Genomic DNA, 21,348 nt, shown 5'->3' on the forward strand with positions numbered 1-21,348 from the left:
AAAAAAAACCAAACGAAGGTGAGCGACCCAAGACAATGTGTAGGAATACCCCGATAATATATATATATACAAATATACATACATACAAATATACATACATATATACAAGCTGGGAGGCGACTGCTGTGCACTTGGAGAAATGAGAGGAACACACTAGAAGTGGACATTGTGAAAGCAGAGATCCAGATCTGCATTAATTTTTCAGAACAATGTAAAGACATGCACATTCACTTCCTGGGGAACAAAAAAAACTTCTGAATGATGCCAGAAAAGGACAGAAATAGAAACAGTATTCAATCCTACAAATGGGAGTAAACATTAAACTTTTTGGTAGTGTCTTTATAACTGTGGTTATTATGAATTAGCATTAAATTTAGTTTAAAAAAGTATGTATATATATATATATATATATATATATATATATATATATATATATATATATATATATATATATATATATATATATATATATATATATATATACACACACACACATATCACTGTGCACTAAATGCATCTGTCCTCTATTCTTGAGGTCCCTCGCTGGCCACGCTATGGCCTACACTGCCAATTTACCAATCTCCACATGGAAAAATTGACATCTCTGCATGGGTTAAATGAAAACACAAATGCAGACAAAACATTTGCTAATGACTAGATTTACTGAAATAATAGAAGTCTCACCATGCCCCTTAAGAAAGTTTGAGGATCTGGGGAGGGTGCAGGAACATGGTTGAAATTGCATCAAATCCGCAGTTGTGAACTACCGACCTAGACCAATTGGTCGGCATATGCACCATTACGAGTATATTTAAAGCTAAAGCAACGATAATTCCATCCATCTGAGATTTTGCAAAATTTCATCTCCTCCATTTCTGTGGGAATGTTCAGTTTCCATGCAACTTTAAATCCTATTATAAGAAGGCAAAAAGAACACACAAAACTTTGAACAACAATAACAAACCACACAAACTTTAGACTTATACGGAGGCTAATTTGCATTCTGCCTTACACAACCTTCGCCCACTGTCGATAATTACTGTATTTAAGTTATAATAGTGTGGTTCATGCAGGATATAGTCAAAAAAATAACTTCCGACTGAAAAGCTCACCCACAAAGGTGATTCCATTACAGTTCCATGTGGTGGAGATTATCCCATTGTTCAAATTCATTTGACTTGCTTATTAAACGTGGTTGAACAGAGCTTACTGTAAGGAATCACAACGAATCCGATTCAATGTTAAAGCCTTGGCAACTCCTTGATTTCCCCCCACCACACCATTCAGTCATTACCTCCCCCCAGAGGTTATCCATGGAATCAATATATGAATCATGAATGTTGTTCACTATTTCTTCAGCAATATTTTCTCATCTGCTGTAATGAGAAAATTCTGCTGTCATTGTAAAAATTTCCATAATGTAAAAATTGTAGTTGTAAAAATTTTAATGTAAAAATTTGCTCATCTGCTGTAATGAGAAAAATCTGCTGTAATTGTAAAAATTTCCATAATGTAAAAATTGTAATTGTAAAAATTTGTCATGTAAAAATGTATTCGGTTATTGTACTGTAATTGTAAAAATGTATTCGGTTACTAAGCTGTTCGAGAGTGCTTGCCAAGCCAGCCCTTGAGTGCTAAGCCACTTGGTGAGCACTCTATAAGTAACTTGGTAACCGAACATATGCCTGAACGACAATCACAACTTTGCTAAATGAGGAACGTCATTGGTCCTTACATCCCAAACTTTGGAATCAGCTGAATCCATGATAATCCGAATCCCACAGGAAAACCTGCTCTGTTGCTCTCGCTCATCCTCTCTGTTCTATTCACCTTCCCATTTGCTCAAGGTCATCTGTAATCTGCTTGGAAATCAGCAAACATTACCGCCCTGCACAAAAAGGTGCAAAAACAGATCCCTGCAACTACAGACCAATCAGCCTTCTCCAAATCATCAGCAAGTTTATGGAATCCATCATCACTTCAGACAGCAAATCCTTCTTCTTCTTCTCCAATGGATTGATTTCCGATCATCAATTTGGATTCACACCAGGTCACTCTACCCTGGATATGCTACTTCTGCTCTCCCAACAATGGATGGAGATCCTCACTGCCAGACATGAAATCAGAGCCATCTCTCTCGACATATTGCATGCCTCAATATGGTGTGGCACCCTGCCCTGCTCACCAAACTCTCTTCCAATGGCATCCAAGGACATCTCCACTCATGGCTCGCAGACTTCCTCTCCTGTCACAGCCAACGTGTGGCCCTAAATGGAATTCTTTCATCCCCTTTTCCTGTCCAGGCTGGAGTTCCTCAAGGTAGTGTTCTGGGCCTTGTTCTTTTTTCAGTTTTCATAAATAATCTCTCTAACTCTCTGGAAAATCCTCTTTATCTCTTTGCTGATGACTCCACCCTCTGCCATACCATCTGTCATCCCTCAGACCGGCAAGCCGCAGCTTCTTCACTCTCTACAGATCTGGATAAAATCACAAACTGGTCCAACACGTGGAACATGTCTTTCAACCCTGACAAATCTCACACTTTCACTAAGTCTCTCTGAAAGGACCATCTGGAAAACTCCCCCCCGCCCCCCCATCTACTTTCTCAACAATCCTCTTGAAGAAGTCTGTTCTTTTAAGCTTCTGGGTCTCACTATCTGCCATGATCTTTCCTGGAAAAGCCACATTTCCAAGCTGACCTCCAAAGCCAGTTGCTGATTGGGCATCCTCCATCGTACAAAGTCCTTCCTTAGCACACCTGAGCTACTCACCAGGAACAAAGCTTTGGTCCAAAGCCTGATAGAGTATTGCTCTCTACTTTGGGCTGGTGCTCCTACCTCTCACCTTTCTTGGCTTAACACTGTGGAAACCAAGGCATTTAGGATTATTGGTATCTCCCACGACAAGGCTGAGTCTTTGGACTTCTAACTCTCACTGCAGGCACGTCGGTGGCCTTTCTGTCTTCTACCATCTCCTCTCCAGCCCCATCCCCCCCCCTTGCTCTGTCTGAGATATGTCCCCAAAAATCCCTCCCCCTATATTTCCGCAGGGCACTCAAGGTCCGCCAGCAACCCCTTTCAAGTAAAACTACCAAAATCAAGAATCACTGCTCACTTTCACTCTTTCATTCCTCTTTTTTCCCGTCTTTGGAACAAACTCCCACGCTCTCTTCAATCCCACTCGTCCCTCCAGTTCTTCAAACCAACTGTTCACCACCATCTCTTATCATCCCCCATCCAAAAAGAACAAACTATTTTATCCTCGTTAATCCATACCAAACTCACCTCCTTCAAATTCTCTGTTTTCCTTCCCGAAAGTCCCTGTAGTGTCCATCTCGTATACCCCGTGTACCCCACCCCATCCCTCTCCCTTTCACAGATCTCCTAATGTCTCTGTTCCCCATTGTTTTTTTTCCTTCCCTCTCCTGCCCCTCTTGTCTCATGCTCCCCTTGTGCGTTTCTGTGTGTACGGTCTCATACAAGCCTCGACAGTGTGACAAAAAAATGAGCTCACAAGGTAGGTGCAGAACATGGAGCAGGGACATCAAACGAGAGGAGCAGGGGTAACAAAAATTGAGAATGATTTGATTGTCAGTGAAAACGGCCAGGTGAAACTTTTCGGGTTGTCACACTCACTGTTTCATTTTAACAGTCAAGCCACCATTAATGTTAAAACAACATGGGGTAAAAGGGAGTCCACTTTGCCATCACACATAATTGTATCACCACGTTGCTGGAAAGTTGTAAAAGCTAATAAAGTAGTCAGAAATAACGTTGTAAGCACGTTTTTATATAACGTTTTACTTAATGGTGTATACATTTCCTTCATGTGTGAATAACGTTGAAACGACATTAAGTAAAATATAAACGGTGGAGGAAAACGTCACCTTATGCTTCAGTCACATTTGGCTCGGCGGCCGTAGGGTCTAAAAAATCGACGGCCACCAGCAATTATAGGGCGGCCGCAGTATTTCCACGGTCACACAATGTAGCAGTCACATATGTTTTTATTTTTTGGGTAGCCGCATGGGGTATTTAGAAATTGTGGAGACCGAAAATGTGGGGGTGCTGTACGGTCTTTAATTTGGATGTCGCACGGTGACCTTAGGGCATCCCTGCGGCGGCCATAGAATTTTCAAGGCAGATGCAAGGTAGCCTCAAGGTGCCAGCAAGGCGACCGCAGGGGGGCCCTCAGGCGAACGTGGAAGTAGTGCGGCCGCCGTAATTTTTTGGGGGTTGGCAAAATTCATTTTTTTTCATTGATAAGAGCCTACGGAAAACGCACGAATAACGCAAGCCCACCGTACGCCCTACGTACGATCAACGTGGAACACATCTACGTCATGGCTACGGCTTGTCGAATTGCTCCGGCCAACCAAGAAATGAAAAAAGTTATAACTCCGCGCTTTAATTCCACGGAGACCACTACGGCCTGTAAAAGATAGCCATTCGTCGTAGGGCCACCCTGAGGCCACCTCAGAAACTCTGCGGCTGCTGCACGTTTCTGTCAATTCAGGGGGGTACGGCCGCCGTATCCTAGCCGTAGAGCAAATGTGACTCATGCTTAAGGCTAAACGTTTTGTTTAAGCATTGGACAAACATTGTGGATAAAACGTTTTATGAACGTTTTGGGAATTCAGGAACGAAATGGCCTTTTATTTTCCCACAATGAATGTAATCTCAGTGGTGTAATGGTTGGAGTTTGAACCTTCAGTCTGACATGTCTGTGGTTTGAACTCTGAACATGAGTGGGTCAAGCTCATCACTACATTAAAACAAGTATAAAACGTGCAAAATAAATGTCATAAACAAAAGCTCAGTGTCCTAAAAAAAAAAAGCTTGGCGTGTTGAAAAGCGTCCAAAAGCCTGTGTTCATTAAAGCTACTTGTAAGGGATTTGTATTCTGGTGTTCTGCCCGAAGGCAGGCTCAGTGCTGCTGCTCGAGCAGTTTCTTGGCAAGGGTTATAACTAAGTGGTTTGCCATTGCCTTCCCAACAGTAGTTTGGGTAGGAATTTGATCATGGTGCCTGCGATAGCTCGCCGATCTTCGCGAAGGACACCGTGGGATCTTTAACGTTCACGATCAACTAATGTCGACGGATGAGACTCTATTGTAACGTCGATCCGAGGGACGACACACATTGATGAATCACCTTGCCTGTGAAACACTGGGATGACAGTTTATATCGCATGGTAGGGATTCAGACCCAGGCTAGCCGGCTTAAAGGTGAGTGTGCCTACCTCCAAACCATCATGCTTTCCCCTTGAAAGAAGGAGAAGCACTCGTTTCACGTGTTCAGATGCATCGGGCTGCCAAAGCAGTTTTTCTTTGGCAAGGGATGGCTCACCCATCCCGATTGGATGACATCCAATCGTGGATGGCTCACCTGTCCCATGTCAGAAACTTGAATGGCTCATTCTACCCAGTAAGAGCTGGTACTCATTTTGCCAACCTCAGAAAGATGACAGGCTGAGTCAACCCACCTAGTGTTATTTTAACCACATGATAGGGGGCTCAAGCTCAGGACCCTAAGATCTTGAGTCAGCCACCTTCACCAGGGCCCCCTTGAAAGGGAATTCATATTATTATTATTATTATTATTATTATTATTATTGTTATTATTACTATTCGGGAGGTACAGTGTGCCTCCTGTCACTTCGCTGACGGGTTTAATCAAATAACAACATGTTGCACATCACAAACATATTGCACATCTATCTGTGACTCTCAATGTAATGAAGAAATGAAGTGAAACGTGCCAAAAAATATAACACATCGTTGTCGTTATCGTCTTGCTGGTTGTTTGTGTGCTACTTCTGTGTTGTACTCATATATATATTTTTAATCTTGTTTCGAGAAGTATTACGATGTATAATTCCGTGCTCCTTCCATGTCCATCAAACTTTATTCAAAAGGGTTCCTGCTGTCAGACCGTTGGAACCACTATTTTAAAGATCCTCGTCCTCGTCCTCGTCTTATTCTTCGTCTTCTTCTTCCTCCATCAGGGAAAGGAGCAGGCCCGTTGCCAGGGCTCAGTATTAAGGGGGGCATATGAACTGGATGGGGGGGAGGGGTACAATTATAATATTTTATATTTTTGATAACCCGGTATGCTATTGTATTCATGCAGCATTGACGCATCTATACTGAGGTTGCCGTTGCATACCAACCAAATTGATCTCAGCTAGATTTAATATGTTCCGATGTTTATGGCCTAAAATTATTCGAATACAGGAGAGCCGCAACAAACTGGCACATTCACAATGCAAATATTCAATGATTAGACAATTGGCACCAATTCAGGTGCACTTATACAAGGTGTTGTCAAGAATTGGCATTAGAAAAATTAATATACCAGAGATACAATGACTAAACGGGGGAGGTTGGCACTAGAATCAGTGCACTTTGAAATAAGATACAGTAGGCTATGACCTGCGATCATCACGTTAAACTATCAACAGCAAATACGACCAGCCTGAAGATACCACAAGGTCCGCATTTAAAGCAGTCAATTACACAGAGGTAAGGTTATGCACAAAGCACTAGATGTGGGATATGCAAAGCACCAAACACAACATTTAACTTAAACATCAGAAGTACAAAGCAGCCGACCACGGCAGGTGCTGACCACAACCGGGTGCAACAGGGCATAAATGGGTGGTGTACAAGTGGGGGGGGGCACCAGATTCGCCAAGGGGGGGCAGTACACCCAAAATGCCCCCCCCCCAGCGACGGGCCTGGAAAGGAGGGCTTTCAGAACTGGCATTTTTATGATTAAACGGACATGAATTTTTGTTGCAAGGAAATCGATTATTATCTTTACAATGGAAACATTTTTAGCTTCTTACCTCCGCCACCGAAGGTGGAGGAGGTAATGTTTTCACCCCTCTCTGTCTGTTTGATAATTGCCGAAATCCGAATATTTGTCGGTTGAGTGTGTCTGTCTGTGTCTGTCTGTCTGTCTGTCTGTTTGTGTGTTTGTTTACCCTGTAGCAGCGACACCGTTTCAGCGATCATGACCAAACTGGGTACAGACATCGGCCATGGTCCAACTTAGACACTTGTCATTTTTGGTGAATCTAGGTCAAAGGTCAAGGTCACCGAAAAGCCGAAATTCTTATTTTAGCAATAACGTTCGCTAAAATGGTCGTATCGACTTCAAACCAAATCCAAAATGTGCATCTTCCAATTCTGCATCCAACCATATGTCTCATTGGGGTGTCACACCAACACCCTTCTTACCGGTCGGGTCAAAGATTTCAAAATGTGATAAAAACGTTATTTCGATCCTGATTGACTTCCAATTTGGCATGTGGTATCTTGGTATGAGTGTCCTATTATATGCCAAAAATGATGAAATTTGGTTCAGCCACTTCCGGTTACCATGGCAACAAATTTCAAGTGTTGTAAATTCGTTGTTATTGGTTTCATTCCAGGGAGGTTTGATCTTGCGCATGCATAGCTCGTCACTATTTGAAGTCACAAGGTCAAGGCAAATCTGGTGACCTTGAAAGATCAAACTCCAGGTCTTTGTTTTTTCAGAGATCATGGAGATATGACAAAGTTATTCCGACAATTCCTTGCTCAACGAACAATTTCATTTGTTTGTTTGTGTGCAGGATATCTCAAAAAGTTGTGGACGGATCCAGATGAAATTTGCAGACAGGTTCGGTGTGTGACAAGGAAGAATTCGTTCAATTTCGGTGAAGATCCGAATCCGAATGCAGATCCGATAATTTTTAAAGTTAATTCTTCACCATTGAGAGATCCGGCTAAACCGATAAATAGCATCATATTTCAAAAATGTATTGGGCTAGATATGTTCTCGTGGATCAGGCATTATGTGGTGGAGGAATGCGCTCTACCGAGTGCCCTTCTAGTCTGGAATTGGAATTCCAGATAAGCCACAGGTCCAGTGGGACCATTTTTATTAACCTACAACAGCAGGAACTCTTTACAATAAAGTGTGATGGACACACACACACACACACACACACACACACACACACACACACACACACACACACACACACACACACACGCTTCTCCTTTTAGTAATAGATAATTATTGATTTCCAAATGTTCCCGCAAGGTTATTTGAATGTTGTAGCATAACGTTGTGATGAAACTTTGTGGTAACAGAAAGCAAACCATCCGTTTGAATGTTGGTGGAACGTTGGTTATGGTGTGTTGTGTTACGACGACCTCCTGAACATTTCAAAGCCAAAAATAACAAGGAAACCCAGAGAATGATGGGATACTTAGCTTTCTGAAATAGTACAAGTCCTTCACAAAGACACAACCAGCAAGGGAAGTCACCTGGGGATTGGATGGAGCAATGCAAGAAATATTTCATAGTAATAAGCGTATCCTAATGACGAGCGAGTTGCTTGGAAAATGGACATCATAGCGTCGTTGCAAAACGAGTTAATCAGCACCTGGATAGCCTGACCTTGCCAGCATGAGAACTCTACTCTTCTCTTCTCTTCTCACATTTTTAGAGACGAAGAAGGCGCTTCCAAGCAAAAGTAAAAACTAGATCGACTCCGTTAATTTGAGCAAAAAAGGGAGAGCAGACCCAGTCTCAGGGCAACGTTTCACCGGCTTCGCAGCCGGCTTCATCAGGCACAATCGACCTACTGTGCTTCATCAGTCTATTGTGCCTCATGAAGCCAGCGAAACGTTGATATATATATATATATATATATATATATATATATATATATATATATATATATATATATATATGCACTATGCTTGGCAGTTCCATGATTAGACTCTAATATCAGCAGTTTGAAATTCGCCTTGTCCTTGGATAAAAGCTCAACGAGTTATTTGATTACATTTTAAGAGCTCTCGCTAAATGATGCATTGAGTTTCAAGACATAGTCATCATTTATGTAGTCCTGCTATTAATGGTAAACCTAATTATAGCCACCCCCCCCCCCAAACCCCTCATCACCTCCCTCTTCTTCCCCCATCAGCTCAACTCTGCTGTTTTATACAATATCGATGTCATGGAAGAGCGAGGAGAGAGCTTAAAAAAACAGAACTGACAGTGGGGCAGAGGGGGCATAGTGGGCACAATAAGCAAGGGAATAGTGAACAGTAAAATCTAAAAAACAAAAGAGAGGAGCAGAGGAAACATCGTAACCTGGAAGTAAGAGGATTGAATTAGGTTGGGTTAATGGGGGTAGAAAATATCAGGGGTAGGAATGGAGGATCGCATGAGATGCTGATGTACCGATTGCTTGAAGCCCTGGAGGGAAGGATATAATTGAGCTTGTCTCCAAGGTGCAGTTCCAAAAAAAGAGCAACCAAGGAAAAGAGCTGTCTGTGTAATGGTGTCACTGACCATCAGCTGTTACCGGCATGCTTCTGGCTCCACCTTCATGTCAAGAGGAGTAGAGCAGCCTTTAGTGACAAAGCTAAAGAGCCAAATAAAAAAACTCAATATTTCACTCCTTTCAAACAATTATCAGTCATTCACTTGTTAACTGTGTAGATGACAGAAATAAAGATAACATGGATGATCGTGAGGTTGTCTTCAGTGCAGCATCCTCAATCACTTGGTCATCCAACACAGAAGCATGCAAACTGGTTTGATGAAAATGATTCCAATATCCAAGACCTCTTGCTATCCCCTCAGAGGGCTTAATCATATGTCATCACAAAGCAGACTCTACAACTGTTTTGCAAAACAGAAACTCAAAGAAGCAAAAGCGAACCTTCAATGACTAATGGATCATGAAAACAGAGAAGCCTCAAGAACTAGGAGACAAAACAACATACAAGGATTTTATGCTGCTATGAAGATAATCTATGATTCTATGTCCTTGCAGTTCACCAACCCGTCCTATGCTATCTGCTGATGGAAGTAACCTAATAACTGAACGGGCATATTCTCTGTCACTGCAAAGAACACTTTGAGGTTCTTCTCAACAAACCCTCCACTATGAGTGATCAACTCCTATAGTTATTGCATCAGCACCCAACACAATGATCTTGGCAACCCACCTACATTCGAAGAAGTTACTGATGCTATCAAAGTCATGGCTGATGGGAAAGGCCCCAGTCTGAATGGGATACCTGAAGAAGTGTACAGACATGTTGGTGATACACTGCTGTATGCCATGCACAAGCTGTTTGCAGACTGTTGGGATGCAGAATATCTACACTAAGCTTTCAGAGACATGGTTATTGTATCATTTTTCAACCATAAGGGGAATCACCAGAATAGCAATAATTAGAGGAATCTCGTTGCTTTCTCTTGTTGGACAAATCCTAAAGAAAATGCTGCTTAAGAGACTGCAGACCATGAGTGAAACTATCCCACCAGAAACCTAGAGTGGTTTCTGCATTCGTTGCAGCGCAACCGATATGATCTTCACCCTCTCTCAACTCAATAAGGCAGTAGAACCAAACATGTAACTGTTCATTTTTTTGTAGATTTTCTCCAAAGCCTTTGATTCTGTTAGTCATGAGGCCTTGCAGACGATCTTGGCAATGTATGGATGCCCTCAAAAACACATTACAATGATTGGGAAGTTCCATGACAGCATGCAAACACAATTAGCGACATCAAGATCTACATCCCAACCCTTCTTGTAACTAACGGAGTGAAACAGGGTTGCATGTGTGGAAGAAAAATAGTTATATTCATGTATTCTCAATTATATTCACTTGTTGCTGGTACTTTGGAAAATTAATTTTTGTACTGGAGTCGAAATGGCTGTCAGTAAAGTTTCCCTTTTACCGACAGTCTTTTGACCGACATATTGATAAATGAATATCGTACTATGAAAAAGGTCTTGCTTGCTGCATAGAAATAGGCTGACTTGGTTGATAACACTGCAAACTTTCGCCTTGTGTCTATCAGTTCTCCCGTAGTTGAATTGCCAAATGTCTCACCCTCCTATTTTTTTGGATGTCAAATGAGTATAAGAGGGATTGCTTCGGGCTTCTTGTTAGTCGAGATCATTGAATGCCTTGCAATTAGTGCTCTTCCTTCCACGTACGTGAAATTAAAGATTCTCTTTCGATGTACTTTTCCCGAGTGGACAATTGAGTTCTTGAGATCCACCACACATGCTTGCTCCACCGGTATTACCTCTGCCCACCAAAGGTGGATGGAGGTTCTGTTTTTCACCTCTGTTTGTATGTGAGCAGGATATCTCAAAAAGTTGTGCACATATTCAGATGAAATTTGGTGGGCAGGTTGGCTGTGTGACAAGGACGAATCAATTCGATTTTGGTGAAGACCTGATTTCGGATCCGAGAATTTTTTTTTATTTCCTAAGTGATTTTTCACCATTGAGATGGAGCCAAAAACTATATATAGCACGATACTTCAAAAATTTGTGGACGACCTCTGACAAAACATGATGGATGAGTTGGGTAGGTGACAATACCAAGCCAATTAGATTTTGGTTCAGCTCCGGATGCAGATCCAGCCTATCAGTGGAATACAAAACGGAAACTGTTCAGCGTGGCGGAGGTATGCACTCTACCGAGTGCTGTTCGAGTTCACCTTGTACCTGCGTGCCATCTTGAAAAATTTATCCAAAGAGGTCCCTGATGGAGTGTATATCAACAACAGAAACAATGGCGAGTTGTTCAACCTCCACTGACTACATGCAAAATCAAAGGCAACTTAACTGTGTGCATGGGTTACTGTATGCAGGTGATACTGCCCTGATAGATCACTCAAAGACCACTATTCAGTGCCTGATCATGAAGTTTACAGATGTCAGCACTGATTTTAGTTTGTTAATATCAAGAAGTCATTCATCAACCACCTCCTGGGTGTTGTTGTTGTTGTTGTTGTTGCCTCAATCCTTCATCAAATGAAAAGACAGGTGGAACTCAAGTATCCAGCAGCATCTACAGGATGCTCCCAGAGATGTAGAGCAGAAGAGGTGTTGAAGAGGTGTTGAAGAGGTGTCTTTGTTGGACCAGGGAGGGGAAGGTAATCATCATTCAGTATGTGTGATGGTTTGTCGGGTGGGTAGACAGAGGGGACATGTTGGGTTGCCATCTATAGACAGAAGTGTCCATCAACAACACTGTTCTAAATGCCATAGACAAGTCCACCTACCTCGGCAGCACAGTGTCCAAAAACAATAGCTACCTGCTAGAATTTCCTCTGCCGCAGGTACTTTTGGCTGTCTTAAGAAGAGGTTATGGTCTCAATGTGCCATTAAATTCCCCACTAAATGCAAAGTATACAAAGCTGTTGTGCAGCCGTTTCTCTTCTATTCATCTGAGACCTATACTTGCGAGAATGGGAACGTAAATAAGCTAACCAATGTTCAACTATGCCACCTTCACTCAATCCTCGATATCAAATGGTATGACCATGTGACAAATACAGAGGTTCTGCAACTTGCCATTATGCCAAGTATAGAGATTATCTTACTGACAAGGGAACTGAAGTTGATGGGACACACAGTGAGAATGGATGACAGTTCCACCCTTAAATAGTGTTCAATAGAGAGTTGTTTTGGGGTAACTGTCACTGTGGTTACCCAAAGCTGTGCTGCAAAGACTGCTTAAAACGATACCCAACTGCAGTCAATATTCCGCTGGAGAACTGCGAGGAAGCGGCTGAGTGTAGATCAGCTCGGCGCCATACAGTTTGGCAAGGTGTAAAGAACGTCGAGTCCAAGCAAAACTTGCAAGCAGATTCCAGACGGCAGAGACGGCATGGGACACAGCAACCAGAGCAACAAAACCCATCTTTCCAGTGTATCTGTGGCAGACATATCTTCAGCAGAATCAGACTCTATTCACACCAACCGATATGCAATCATCGGCCTCGACACCTTCCTTCTCCCTTTCTTTTGAGACACCGACACCGACATCATCCTCAGCATCGACGGACAGCAACGTCTAAGCTCCTCCTGGCCTTAGATTTTGCATATAAAATCAATTATTCACAAGGAAATGTCAAAATGATTTCCAAATTAATCTTTTATGACAAGTCATTGTGGAATACAGAGTATTCCTTATTATCATTTTCTCATTAAAGTGCCATTAATAACCAATTTTGCCAGTACGGTAGACAGTCTCGACTTGTGCACGGCACCAAAACACATGCAGCTCAATAAACCGTATACTACCAGAGCCAAGCAGAAAAAGCTTGGAGTGCCCATCCACATCAGCCATGTTGAAAACATCATCGAGTTGACAAACATTTTTCTATCACATTATGTTTGTTACCAGCGTAAGCGAAACTTGCTTGGGAACGTATGATAGCATAAAGATTCCATATAAATGCATGGACACGCTTCTGGAAGGGTGAAGCATATTACCATTGTCATCTGTTATGCGTATATACCATGTCAAGGGCCATATATTTAATAGATATGCACAGGAGTGGTTGGGGTAATGCAGTTAAAATGAAAAAAATTGAAACTGAGTGAAGGAACAGAAAGGGAGTAGAATTTGTTGTCATCTCTTGTTTTGTTGTCCAGTCTTTCCTGACTGTTTCCAATCACCATGTCATGATCTCCTATACCTGGTTTTGATCCGTTCATCTCTCACTGACCTCGTCACATCTTTTTCTCTCACTACCACTGCCCTTTCAATACAGTGACGTATTTTGTGCGTTTCATATCCACCTGTTCTCGTCTGCCTCACTATTTGTCTGTCAACCTGCCATCCTCTGTCATTTAGCAACTTTATGAACCTGACTTCTGTATGAGGAAGAAGACATGGAATGTGGGGAGAGAAGGAGTGGGCAGAGAATAGATTTGAGCATGGGAAGAGATAGGAGACAATGGGAGGGGGTATCGATACGATATACATGGAGGAAGGGTCATTATGCTGTAAGTAGTAATATGTAGATACCTCCAAAATCTCAAGACCACTTGCTTGTGGATATGAGGTATTGTCGAGGTTGCCAAAGGAGGTTGATAAGACCTTAACTCGAGCTTGTATTATAAAGAAAGACGTTCAAAGGGTTAAAAGGACATTTGGAGAAGCAGACAGGTACCCATCAAAATGATGCACATGGTGAGCAATATTAATGAATGCTGACTCAGAAACCTTTAAAGAAGAGAAATTATTTGAACCATTTAGAGTCTGAGACAGTGAGGTGTCATACAAGGTACAATATAGTGAAAGAATACAGTTTCAGAATTTGTTTTTTGGACAACTCTACAGATAGTGTGGGACATGTATTCATCAATCATAGACCGACATAATTGTGCCACAAAGGGGAAAAACTATTCACAACACCAAACAAAATTTGATTTGCTACTGACACCATAAATATATGATTATTATAGATGCTTTCACTATAAATGGTTGCCCGTGGGGTGGGGGAGGGAGGGGGTTGAATAAACACAGACCTGACAAGCCTATTTCAGTACTCTGCAGGGTGATGGCCACCCTTAATGTGGGGTCCATTGTTATATATTCCCAGAGATGCCAACTTTTGGAAATCAGAATTAGGGAGGATTTGCAACCGACACCAAATAATGTGCGCAAAGCGCACATCTCGAGCGCGGAGCGCTCATCCCTTGCGGCGGGGTCCAGGGCCCGCCTTAGGGCCCTGGAAGCTCTGGGGTTCTAGACGCTCTCTAGTGCCCTCTGAGCCCTATTTTGGAGCATTTAACATGTTAAGAATTCCCACTTTTTGAACAAAAAAGGGGAAAATTGTGCACTTTTTAATGTTACATGTATGTTAATATTAGTAAGTTAGGGGACAATCAAAGATTAACAAAAAACACAAAAGAAGCAATATTTTTCTTACCTTACTGGCTGGTACTACTGCTGCTTGCTTTTTCCATGGCAGCTTTGCTGAGTGACAGCTGTGTGGCTCTTTTAGCCCTTCTGATTATGTCTTTGCTGTATTCTCTCTGGTAGCAAGGGGTGCTATGAGCTAGTTTTTCAATTAAGAGAGCTTCCAGGGTTTTGACACTCAAATTGGGACGAAATTCAGTATGATTCTTCCGTACAAGACTGAGTGCCCGCTCACATGATGCGTTCGAATGAGGAATGACCAAGATTCCCTTCATCACTTTGCTCAAATTAGGATACTTCTTGGCACCAGTGCAGGGATCTGTGAGCTGTGAAATCCGATGCCACTGCTCATCCAATCTCACTGTCTCAGTAGCAATTGTAGCTATGGAGGCGTCTGCCTGGTAGTGAGCGAATTCACTCTCAAGACTGTCTATGTCACTATCACCGCCACTGAACAGACAGGGGAATTTCTTGATGAAAAACTCCACACAGTCAAACCCCACTTCTTGGTGTAGCTTAACATCCAACACCTGAGCATGCTTGGCTAATTCATCATCTAGCGGCCAGGTTTTGAAGATGTAATTGCAGGCTTTCACATAATATGAGCGAACTGCACTGAAGAAACCTTGGATGTCTGACTCACTCAGAGTGAAGGTGGATTTCTTGAGACTCCTTTGTTCCCTTATATACAGTTTGGCATCGTTCCCAATCATGAGGTCCTCATCATTCTTCTGATGATTTCTGTCAGAGAAGGGTACATTTACCAGAGCAACCGATGACACCGATGGTTTCAAAAACCGTACGAAGATATCTTTCAGAAGACCATTCAATTCTCCGTGCAGGAGATGAATACAGGGTTCGTCTCTTTGGAGCAGAAGATTCCCCTTCTCAAAAAGCTTGTTAGCATATCGAAGGAAGAAACAATAGAGTTTTGTTTGTGGAGACAAGAACATCCTGTTGACACGTTTTTCTCTAGATTCCTGCACAGTGTTTGAGGAAGATGCGCTTTTAGTTGTAGAACTCGTAGTACACTTAGCCGCAGGGCGATCACACTTGCGTTTACTGCCAGCAGAAGAGGTCAGACTCGTAGTACCAGATCCAATTTTACGTTTGAGGAGAGAGCTTGAGGTAGGTGCAGCCAAGGAAGAAGACCTCTGATTCGAAGGTTTTGCTGAGCTTCTATCAAGTGATTTGGCAAAAGCAGAACTTAACTTGGGTCCTTCTTTGCCTGTAGATGGGACTATCACAGTCTTTCTCGACTCTGAAGGGATCTGCTTTGTAGATGAACGTGATGAAGGGCCGGTGATGCTTCCTGCTCTCAGCATTGGTTTTGGTGCTGTCCCTGCTGTCTTCTTCGCAGCAGATACTGCAGTGGTAGTGGTGAATGCTGCTCCACTAGTGCTTGATCCTGCAGTGCCAGTACTGGCAGTAGATACAGTGCCGTCCTTCTTGCTCGTTGTTCGAGTCTTGGCTACAGTTGGTTGCATTTTTCTTCGTACTTTTTCTTTGAAGAAGAGGCGAAGTGGCTCCCACTGTTCAATCAGCCTGTCTAGGCACTGACCAAGGGACAGCCACCTTGTTGCGACATGCTTCAGAATCTTGTGTGTCGGGGCATCACAGAGTTCTTGCAGTGCTTTCACTCCTTTGACGCGTTTACTACTTTTGTCCAAGTAGTAGTAAATATCGATGAGAAAGTCATCTAATTCAATGGGTAAGGCCTGAGCCGCCTTCTTGGCCGTATTGTGCATCATATGGCAAGGGCATCCCATGATGTAGCACTCTGGATTTTGTTTGTGGATATAAGCAGCGACTCCTTTGTGCTTGCCCACCATGACAGAGGCATTATCAGCACAAAAGGAAACACAATTTCCCCACGGAATTTTCCTGTCACTGAACTCATGATCAAGCAGTTTGAAAATGTTTTCTCCAGTGGAATCTTGTTTGCACGCAGGCAAACTTAGCAAACCTTGCTTCACAATCCCAGCACTGTTGTCATAGTACGAAATCAGGACAGGATATAGCTGGGCCTCACCACTGTCATTGCTACCGTCTGTAGCTAGGCTAAATGGAGCTAGTCTAGCAATATCGGCAATAGATGAAGCAGTAACATTTGACAACTCACCAATTATTGCTGAAGTTTTTGTTCTTGCACATCCATACTTTGAAGCAACTTTTGAATCTGGAAACATCTTTTGAAATAGAGGTCCAGCATGATCTGAGACTGATATGGGCAAGTTATGTTCCACAATAAATCCACGAAAGAGAAGTTCCGCTCGGGTAACATCCTCTTCCTCGCTTGTCCCTTGTTTGGTGAAATAATTCAGAAGTGTACCGGTACTCGTGCTCGAAGATCTCTCCTTTGCAATGTCTGTGTGCCGTTTGCTTCCAACGTGCTTCCGAATATCATCGCGACCTCCGTGCTCAACTGAAATATCAACGCTGCATACTGTACAATACGCATGATGAATTCCTCTTTCAGACTTTCGAATACACGGGTATTGGAGACTGTATTCGGTCTTGTACTTCTGAGACCATTTCTTGGTCTTCGTAAGCTTCTTTTCTGCCATTTCGTAATCAACATCGAGGGATTGAAGCATCGGTAACTTCGAAGTCGATGTTCCACAGCTGCAGCGCGACTCGTAGAACTCTAGCGGCTGTTAAACACCGCACGGTGGTCGCGACCGCCGGGCTGGTACGGGGCCCAGCTGCATGCAGTGAGCGTATCGCATGCATATACACTGTGCATACATACCGCATGCACTGTATTGCACACATACCGCATGCACTGTATTGCACACATACCGCATGCACTGTATTGCACACATACCGCATGCACTGTATTGCACACATACCGCATGCACTGTATTGCACACATACCGCATGCACTGTATTGCACACATACCACATGCACTGTATTGCATACATACCGCATGCACTGTATTGCACACATACCGCATGCACTAAATCTCAGTGCATGATCGCATAAGCGAGATCCAGACCCAATGTTTCGCTGCTCCTCATTTGAATTTGCAATTTTTTTACGTACAATTTGGTAGCAGCGAACGTTATGGAGTTACCACATGCTATACGTAGCAGACGATGCTTTTCATTCAATTCTCATACTAGTACATTCTGATTAGTGAACAGTGCAAAAATATCAAAATTTCGGGAGGATAAGGATAGTGATCGTAAGGGCGGGAGTTTGGGTGAATTTTCGGAAGCCTCCCGATGAAATCGGGAGGGTTGGCATCTGTGTATTCCCTGAAATTCCAGGCCATTGTCTCCATTGAAATTTTCAATGTCATTTCTCCATCGTACCTTTGGTCTACCTCTGCTTCTTTCAGGTTCTCCTCTCGGTTGCCAGCTTGGAATTGTTGTTGTCCATCGTTTCCTGTTATTTTTGCTGTGTGTCCAGCCCAGTTGCATTTCAGCCTTTTTTTTTTATTGTGACCAACATGCCATCGAATGTAGTTTCCAGTCTAATACATTGCCTTCTCTTCCTGTCTCTGTTTTGCCCAAAAAGCATCTGCCCATGGCTCTGTGTTGTCATTAAGTTTTCCTCGACTTTGCAAGAGACTACGTTTCAATGCTAAACATCATTGATAGTATTATGCATTGATTGTAAGCTATCTTTGTCAGTCATAAAGACCGTTTGCTTTTCATGATGTCTTATTTTTCCAAATGCTCTGCCATCCTGCTCTAGATATAAACAAATCATTGGTGGGGTTTTGATGGGGTTGGAGGAGTTTGGGGTGTCTTGGATTACAGACCTCTAGCAACAGTAAAAGAAAGCACTCAACTCTTTTTGTACCCCACACTCGAAAAATGGATCAACTTGTAAAACAAAAGACCATGAGGCTGAACAATTAGGTCAGTCAGAGCTTACTAGCCTTCGATGTGAAAAGTTCCAGGGCAATCTCACTACCTCTCATGAAATGGGTCCCAAATGGGTCAGTGCATAGGTCCCTAAACACTGTTCTTTTGAAATGATATTTTCTCCATCAATATTTTAATGTAACTCTTTATGTATGACAGGGGACCTGTGGGCTAATGTCATACTGAGACACAAGGATGAGCCCAGGACTGATCCCCTCAATTTGAGGACCAGTTGGTGTCGTTCTCACCTTAAACAAAATTATCGAGTCAATAATTACAGCTGATGTACAGGCAAACCTGTTCAGAAACTTGCCGAACACATGGCAATAAGTTTCACCATCCCAAAGGACACTTTATTCCTGTTAGCATAAGCATGAATCGAGACGGTGGACCTCAGAAAGGAGATCAGGACCATCTTCTGAGATGTCGTCCATGCTTTTGACATGAGTAGACAGAACTTTACTCTTTTTTACTTTTATAAAATTACCTTGAATCTCTTCATGCACTGATGATTCAGACAGAATGGAGTTGTGAAGCACCAACTTGTTTATTGCCCCCAACACACTGTAGATTATTCAAAATTAGAAACGTGCAATGGATTGTGTTTCATTCAAGAAGTCGTTTTGAGCCAAAAACAAAAAATCAAATTAACTCAAAAATAATATTGTTGTCTTTGTGGCGGAGGAGAAAAGGAGGGGTCAGTGGTTCAAATTAAAGTGCAGACCGAAGTGTGTGAATTGTCTAGTTTATCATTATTTTGGATGTATTAAGGACACATACTAGGGATAACTATCTGTTAATACAGCCTGTAAGAAAGACTAGGCCCGTGCAACTCCACCACTCCCCTCCCGCACTTAACCCTGCACACCACCAAGAAGAAGAAACTCTGGTCCTCTAATACTCATTGGGAGAGGCAGACCCTCCAGCCTGGCCATCTCTGACTCCAGCCTGGCCATCTCTGACTCCAGCAATGCACCAATGGCCCACATTGCTGGCCGCCATGGTGCCCATTGGGTCAGGATCAGTGCCATCAGGTGAGACACCATCACTATGCATGGGCATGGCACATCATTGCCTGGGGACCTGGGGACCTGAGGACGTCGACAAATGAAATAACTAACTCCTCCTCCAATGGCACCAATATACTGACTTACACAAAAGAGGGAAATGAAACATGAGAGGGTTTGAATGATCACTATTTGATCCCATCTCCACTCAGATGTCCCGCTCACTCAACACGTCCAACTGCACCACAGGTCAAGTTGAGAACTGACGGTCCAAGGTAAAGGCCACGATGCAGCACGGCATCAAGACACAGAGTGCAGGACTCAAGAATCCCCAGCAGTAAGCAGTAGTGAACGAAGAGCAGGGCCAGAGCTAAGAGGGTAGAGTGATGAGGAAGGCAGGGAAGTCTCTATGCGCATGCGCAAACGGGATAATATTGGCGTTTGGGTCTACCCCCCCCCCCACCCCAGCATGTGGCTGCTCCATCCATTGGCTGTGCAGCCACGCAAAGGTGGCGATGGGATAAAGTGTTCCACCCACATCCAGGAGATTCGCTATAGCACATTATTCCTGCAGTACACAGTCCTCCTTGCAAAAGGCCCAAGTGGAATCTCAAATCAATGCATGCAGCACGTTCAGTTGCACATTGTCACTCACTTCAAGCCCTCCACTTGGCTTCGCATTCAAACAGGAGGTTTTACACAATACCTTCCGACCCTGTACTGCTCTATGGGAGACGCTTACCTCTGACATGTCTCCAGTACAGGTGTAAATTTAAAGGCGCTGTCACACCTTGACGATTTAGCCAGCAATGGCAACGTATAAAAATGTATGTAAAACGTTGGCGTATGCTGAAATTTTGATGGTTTTTTTTGAAGTTTTGGTCGTATTCATAACGTGTTGGTCGTATGCATAACATATTAATAATGGGCACAGAACATTTCGTTGTCTTATAGATAACTTAAACCAACGAATGCTTAGCCTGTTGTCGGCGTTCACAACCTATGCCCAACGATAGTTTAACTTAGGCATAGTGCGCTGCACGTATCGCTGATAAACTCGTGGCGTAGCCTGTTAAAAACCTGCCACACCCCGATTTAAATCATAACCGCCTGAGAATTGCAATTGTCAACCACGCAGTCACACCTTGACGATTTAGCCAGCGTATGCCGACCTATGAAAAATGTGTCTAAAACGCTGGCACACGTCGAATACGGGATGGGTAAGTTGTGTATACGTTAAGAGCACGCTGAAAAACGATGAAGTATGCTGTCATATTTCGTGGTACGTCTCATACGTCGTGACATTTCAAGCATGCTGAAAATTTTACGACGTACTCGCCGTATGGCTCACATGTTCCGCTACGCTGGGAATAAGTTGTAGGCACGATATGCGATCGCTGACACACGTCGACACAAGTTCCTTGTAAGTTACTCATAAGTGGAAACACGCCGAGGTAATGTTTAGCATACCCGAAACTTTTATTTTCTCCATCAAGGCACATTTTCTTTTTTTCTCCTTGGCTCCGTGAAGGCACGTGACGAAATATCTGAAGTTGTTGTTGTTGTTTTTTTCTTATTATTACTTTTTTTTTAGTCTATCACGAATTTTAAAATATATTCGGACATTTGCTTTTAAGTTTCGACGTCGACGTGACAATATCCTCAAACAGAAAATATTCACAGAGGAGGAACTAAGAATAAGACATGAGCAAACTGA

The 21,348-nt window shown here is 42.9% G+C and overlaps 1 protein-coding gene across 2 annotated transcripts in view; it reads right to left on the reverse strand.

Moving 5' to 3' along the window:
• The window catches only part of LOC147018433 (caM kinase-like vesicle-associated protein), a 179,226-nt gene that overhangs the window by 87,582 nt on the left and 70,296 nt on the right, over window positions 1-21,348 (reverse strand). The window contains exon 1 of one of the 2 annotated variants that reach the window (XM_085898068.1): window positions 21,102-21,148. The exons of the other annotated variant lie outside the window; for it this stretch is intronic. Coding sequence (XP_085754194.1) covers window positions 21,102-21,133 — 32 coding nt within the window. The 5' untranslated portion in view covers window positions 21,134-21,148. Of the gene's footprint in view, window positions 1-21,101; window positions 21,149-21,348 lie in introns of those variants that run through there. 2 annotated transcript variants of the gene reach the window in all.

Source organism: Eptatretus burgeri, chromosome 10 (genome assembly GCF_056783735.1).
Source record: "Eptatretus burgeri isolate ZD-2024b chromosome 10, Ebu_testis_v1, whole genome shotgun sequence".
In the NCBI taxonomy this organism is placed as follows: domain Eukaryota; kingdom Metazoa; phylum Chordata; class Myxini; order Myxiniformes; family Myxinidae; genus Eptatretus; species Eptatretus burgeri.